The sequence below is a fragment of the Lactuca sativa genome, chromosome 4 (genome assembly GCF_002870075.4).
Source record: "Lactuca sativa cultivar Salinas chromosome 4, Lsat_Salinas_v11, whole genome shotgun sequence".
Taxonomy (NCBI): domain Eukaryota; kingdom Viridiplantae; phylum Streptophyta; class Magnoliopsida; order Asterales; family Asteraceae; genus Lactuca; species Lactuca sativa.
In genome coordinates, this window is record NC_056626.2 from 360,056,574 (window position 1) to 360,063,135 (window position 6,562).

The 6,562-nt window shown below is 30.4% G+C and overlaps 1 protein-coding gene across 1 annotated transcript; it reads left to right on the forward strand.

The window, feature by feature from the left end:
* Positions 1-3,596: 3,596 nt before the first annotated feature.
* LOC111908493 (uncharacterized) lies at positions 3,597-6,179 on the forward strand. Its single transcript, XM_052771241.1, has 8 exons — positions 3,597-3,617; positions 3,708-3,851; positions 3,932-4,300; positions 4,756-4,812; positions 4,924-5,055; positions 5,144-5,410; positions 5,485-5,664; positions 5,766-6,179. The coding sequence occupies exons 2-8, from the start codon at positions 3,723-3,725 to the stop codon at positions 6,177-6,179; spliced, it is 1,548 nt and encodes a 515-aa protein (XP_052627201.1). The 5' UTR covers positions 3,597-3,617; positions 3,708-3,722.
* The last annotated feature ends 383 nt before the right edge of the window (positions 6,180-6,562 follow it).

The window sequence follows — 6,562 nt, forward strand, 5'->3', positions numbered from 1 at the left end:
ACTATAAAACATTTGTTAAAACAACTAAATCTAATGTATTCTTAAACTAAATATGTCCTATATGAGATTTGAATTCTGGCTTAAAAAGGAAAACAACATCATATATTACAGTCATTAGCAGTACTAGAATTTTGAATCATATATAAAAAAAGATATCCACATGAATATGTTTTCAATAGTTTCTGATATGAATAAAATTAAATATAACTAGAAAGGCTACCCCGCGGGAGGCAGAAGCTTTTAATGTTGTTTCTGAATCGATAAATATGACAGACGTAGAAAGTGCAAGGATGAAAAGTCCGGGTTTTGCCCCGGACGGTTTTTTTCATGTTTTTATGAAAAAATGTAAAAGTTTTGACTGCAAGGATCAGAAGTGTCAAAATGGCTAAATAATTAAAAGGGTAGGAATTAACAATTTTTTAGAAAATGGATCCAAGTTGTCAAACTGTCAAAGTTTTGTGGCCAAACTTTAAATATTAAAAGGTTCCTAAAAAGTAAAAATATTGATTGCAAGGATAAAAAAATGTTAAAATAGGTAAAGAATGAAAAGCAAAATTGACAAAAAAAACATCCAAATTTACTATTTCTAACTTTGAAACCCAACAATAATATACAGACAAATTCTGCCAAAAAAAATGGCAAGTTCACTATTCCTTTTCTTGAAAACTTTAATATATATATATATATATATATATATATATATATATATATATATATATATCAAATTCATAGACACAACATGGGATAATACATGTATATGCAATCGTATTAAATCCCACAAGGGTACATTAACTTAGATAATACACATATGTGTGGTCGTATTAAATCCACATAGTTATGCAAGTAGCTAACCCGTTCGTATCTAAAGACATGTCTAAAATGCCAATGGTTGTCATCGCACCCCAACGACGACGCACAACAAAATAAGACATTGTAACCTATGACATGGAAAAGAACACACCAACCACATCAACAAGAAAGCCACAACAACCACATCATTGAGTAAGGACCAACAATGGTCAAGACTTCTATTATCTATGATGAAACTATATGGATGTTTGTGCTCATATAAATTCCATAAATGCCTCTATGGTCATCCAAAGTGAACCCACACCCTGCTATGGAATAACACTACATGAAGCACTATAAACATCAATCTAACAATGCAAGTTAATAGTATAAAAACAAGTACATCAACTCATCAAGCACAATCCATGACATGCAATAACAACACTTTACATACAATATATTATATATGATAGACTTGGCACATAATACATATAGTAAACAACCAACGCATGGAATACAATTACTTTTATATGGACACGTGCTTAATTAAAAAACAACTATATATTCATATTACGTTAAATGAAGATTCACCTCAAATCCAAACCTTAATCTTTAAGGCAAATTTTCAGACTATTAATAATGTCTATTACTCTTGATAATAAAAACTACCTTATCATTGAAGTCCATTAAAGACCATTATCATAAGTTTCGATACGATATTTTGAAGTTTTGCTATTTATTTGTTGACTATCATCATAGTTCATAACCAATGATATAGAGAAAATGACAAAAATAGTCATTTACACTAATAACATTACAAAAATAGCCAAAAAAAATCGAAATTACAAAATTAGCCCACAATTTCGCAGATGGAGATGCCCCATCTGCGAAATCAGCATCTCATCTGCGAATGTACAAACACCTAAAGCACAGCTGTGCTTTAGGTGCTTGTACATTCGCAGATGAGATGTTCTATCTGCGAAATTGTTGTCCATCTGCGAAATCCCCTTCTCTTTCACTATATAAACGTTTTTTTTCTCCATTTTTCACCCTTCTCTACACAAAAACTCTCTCTATCTTTGGGCTTCTCTCGGAATTTTGGCTAGTTTTTGAAGAAAATGGAGGATTATGTCAACAATCCCGCAAATATGGTTAGATTTTAACTCTTTTAATGTTTAAACTTTTTTTTATTTTATCATTTATTGTATTATTTAGTTTTAAAAAAAGGGTAATTTTGTTGTGTTTGATATTTTTAATATTTCTTTAGTATACTTGAAGTTTAAATGCTATTTTGTTAGTGTTTGTTTGAATGTACAAGTAGAGACTGCGTAGATAATGTTTACAATTTGTTATTTTTGTTATTTGTTTAGTTGTTGTATAACCTGAAAACTTGTATATTCTTATCGTATAATTGTTTATATAAAGTGAAAAATAGTTAAATTATAGTATGTGCAAAATAGTCGTTTGTATATATATTTGTCGTATAAGTATAACATTTGTATAAGTTGAAAATTTGTCGTATATATATTGTTAGAAATTGTTTGTGTTTGTCGTATAAGTTGAAAATTTGTATAAAGTTGTCGTATAACTTGCAAAATTGTTAATTTGGTTGTCGTTTTATTTGAAAAATTGTTTGTTTATATGGTTATAAAATGTTAGTTTTAATTAGAAAGATAAAAATTGTTTATATATTTGTAGTTTAAGTTGAAAATTTGTCGTTTATATATTTGTCGTTTAATTTGAAATTTTGTTTAATAAAATGTTTATATAATTATGTATGATATTGTTTTTTATCGTAAATATATTTGTTGTATAACTTGGAAAATTGTTTATATATGTTTATGTTATTGTTTTTTATCGGAAATATATAAATTATTAATTAAGAAATTGTATTTGCATTACTAATTGTTTATGTACTTATTGCAGTTCGTAATCATATATTTTAAAAACAAAATATTTTTTAGTTCTCTAATTTGTTTTTGTGTTTTTTTTTGTAGCATGATTTTAGTTTTATCAATATGAAAGCCTTTGCGAACTTAAAAGGCTCGGGCGGTAACATATGGGAAATATTTGAAGTTTTAGATGATGCCAGACGTGCCATTTTCAGAGATACCGTATTTGGTTATTTTATTGATGTCCCTCGTTTACAAGGGGACGCATTGTTGTTCCATAAAATGTTCCTTCATCAGATCCGGCCGGATCCTGTTTAACTGTTTTATCTCCAGATGGAATAAAACGATTATATTTTCGAGTAGGCAATACGAAAATGGTTTATGGGCCGGAAGAGTTTTGTTTGATAACCGGCTTCAATTTTGGGGAGTATCCAAAAAACATTGGGAGAAAAGGGTCGGAAAAATTATTAAGCAGTAAAAAAGATGTTTATTACGTGAACGGCTATTTTCGGACCATACTAATAGTTCGGTGAAAATCGGCGACCTGAAACGTTTAATTTTAAATCGAACATTCCTAGCACTTGACGACGTTGATGCAGTTAGAGTATGTTTGATATACATTTTGTGTGAAGGTTTTTTGGGAAAAAAAGTTAATGATCGGGTGCCACTAGATTGGTTTTCTTTTGCTGAGAATTTGGATCTCTGAAACAGGTATATTTTGTTTACCTTAAAAGTTTTATTTTATTAAAGTTATAATTTATATAAAAACCAATTTTGTTTTTTTGTTTTGTTAGTTTCGCTTGGGGTAGCTATCTTTGGGATTTTACTTATGTTGACATTGAGGATATATGGAACAAAATACATAATTATTTATCACTTTCTGAGCCTCGTCAAACTTTAAAGTACTCTGTCTCAGGATTTACGGCTCCAATAAGGGTATAAAAATTTTCTTATATTTAAATTGTTTTATTGTTATGTTTTTTATTTTAATTTTAACTTTTATTATTGTAATTGTAAAAAATGTAGATATGGATATATGAGATGATTCCGGCAGTTCGTGCATGTGGATTTGTATTGAGAAAAAATAAAGACTTGCCTCGGATGAAACGATGGAGTGGAACAAAAAAATTGAAATGGGTTGACGTGAACAAGATTTGGTCAAAGATACAGGTTTATAAATTTTTCGTTTATTATTAATAAACTTGATTATTATACTTTTATATGCATTTTTAATATGTTTAATTTTTTAGGAGGGGCAACCACCAAGACAAAATATATTACCGGGTGATGGTGAGATGACATCTTGTTATTATATGTCATTTCAAGAGTATGTATATGGTGAAGGGAAAGCAGTTCCATCCCCAGTACGGGATCATTTTAGGAGACAAGACGAATTTTCGTCTAGTATGTCGTGCAGTGGTCGCTCTCATGGTAGAGGTAGGGGCAGTGGGAAACACAACCTAGACGAGGTGTTGAAACAGCTATATGCACTGGAGCAGCATGTGTTTATGAACCGACAACCTACAGAGGTTTTTGTTGAAGAAGTGAATACTGAACAATTTTGGAACGACATTACTTTTGATGATCCGATAGCGTCACAAAGAAAATATGATGAACAGGTTAGTTACACGCTACATTATTTTTTTTAATTTTATTAACATATATGAATACCTGTGTTCATATTTAATATTTGAAAATATAGGTTGTGCAAGATGAAGTGATGAATAAAAACAATACAACTGAAATGTTTTTGGTGATATTCAAGACGACAAGGTTGTTATAGATATTACCTTTACGATTTTAATAATTACTTTTTAATAATGTGTCTTTCGTTATTAAGTAAAAAGTTATATTTTTAATGTAGGTGTTGGAGGAGAGGAATGACTATGCAGGGAACAAATTTGATGATGATGTGTTTGATGTAAATGATTATAGTGAAGTTAAAGAGGTTCTTATAGTTACATTAATTTATATTTTGTTTTTAGTAGATTAAATCATTTATTTAATTAGATATTATTGCTTATTAAATTATGTGTATTTCGTTATTAAGTATAAAGTTTTATTTTTAATGTAGGAGTCGGAGGAAAGGAATGACAACGCGGGGAACAAATTTGATGATGATGTATTTGACGTAAATGATTATAGTGAAGCTAAATAGGTTCGTATACTTACATTAATTTATATTTTGTTTTTAGTATATTGAAACATTTTTTTAATTAGAGATTATTGCTTATTAAATTAGGTGTCGGACGAAGACGAAATAATAATAACGGGAATTGTAGATTATTTTGATGAGTATGATGACAAAGAAGTTACACCCGATAAACCGAGGACTCGAAAACCATCACAATATTTGTGCCCTCCTTACACCGAGGTATTCGTTTTATTTATAAACTCATGATTTTATGTTTATGTGAATTATCTGAAAGATATAGATTTAAACATTTGAATATTGTTTTTAGTTGCACACGACACCGAAGCAAAAAAGAAGAACAAAAAAGAAGGTTGATATCAAATCAACAAGCCCCGTTCCTCCTCCAGTTTTTGGTGTTGTTCATGACTTCTCCATGTTGCGCTTGCAACCTTACGTAGCAGGCGGTGAGGTTGCCATCCAAAATTATTTATTTCATTCATATGATGTCCAGCATCGTTTGTTTAATTTCGTGTTAGATAGAGATTTTTGGAGCTCATTGTTTGGGCATACACACGACGGATGGTTGGAGTCAGCGGTAAATTAATTGTTATTTTATTATTTTAAAAGTTAATTGTTTTTTAGTCAATAACAAAAGTATCATGTGTGCAGCATATAACCATTTGGTACCGACTATTGATGGAGAGACGGTTTGAGAGCGACCGACATACAATAATGCCTCCAAAATTTTTTGTTTCTCATGCTTTGGAAGAAGGACATGACTGGAGGGCGTTTATGGCTGGTATTGCTACGTACCCCGACTTCATGGTTGCTTGGTGGGATGTTGATACGGTAAACTTAATTGTTTATATTGAAAATAATATCGTTATTTTTGTTATGTTTTTGTATTGTGATGTAAAAAAACATAATTTTATTTTCTGATCCTTATACAGGTCTTATTGCCGATTCATTCATCCCCTAATCATTGGCTATTTGGGGAACTACGATTAGCGTCAATGGAAGTGCATATTTATGACAGTCTTGGTAGAGGGGCTTATGAAAAATTCAAATATGAAGGAATCTTTTCCAAATTTGAACGTCGGGTGGCAAATTATTTGGACAAGATTAAGTATTGGGCCCGGAGGAACATCCCAAGGATTCCATTGAATATGCAATTCATTTATGAAGAAAATGTTCCCCAACAAAGTAGTCATTTGGAAGATTGCGGTGTTTTTGTTTGTATGTTTATGGAGCAATTTGTTTCAGGTCAACCAATACGTGTTCTTATTGACCCAAAGAACGCAGCTTTAGAGTTCCGTCAACGGATGACAAATTTTTTTTGGGGGTCTAGTCTTGGTCCTATGTAGTTGGATTATATAATTGTATATCTAAATTAATGTTGGATTTGATTATTAGTTTATTTTTACAGTTTACTCAACGGATGGCAAAAAATTTATTGTTACGACAATTACAACAAATTAATGACCTACTAATAACTTATCAATACATACAACATAAGAACAACTACAACATTTGTTTTAACGTTACAAATACAGTAATTTATTGACCTAACAACTTCAAAACCATAAAAACAATATTGAAAAGCTTACAACTTGTAAACAAGAACTGCCAAGAACAACACCCAACTACAAACCAACGTTATCTTTAACTTCTTATTTTCTGATTGAAAAAGCTTATTAGAGTTAGCTACTTTAGCTATTACCATAGATGATTGGTCCTTCTCTTTATC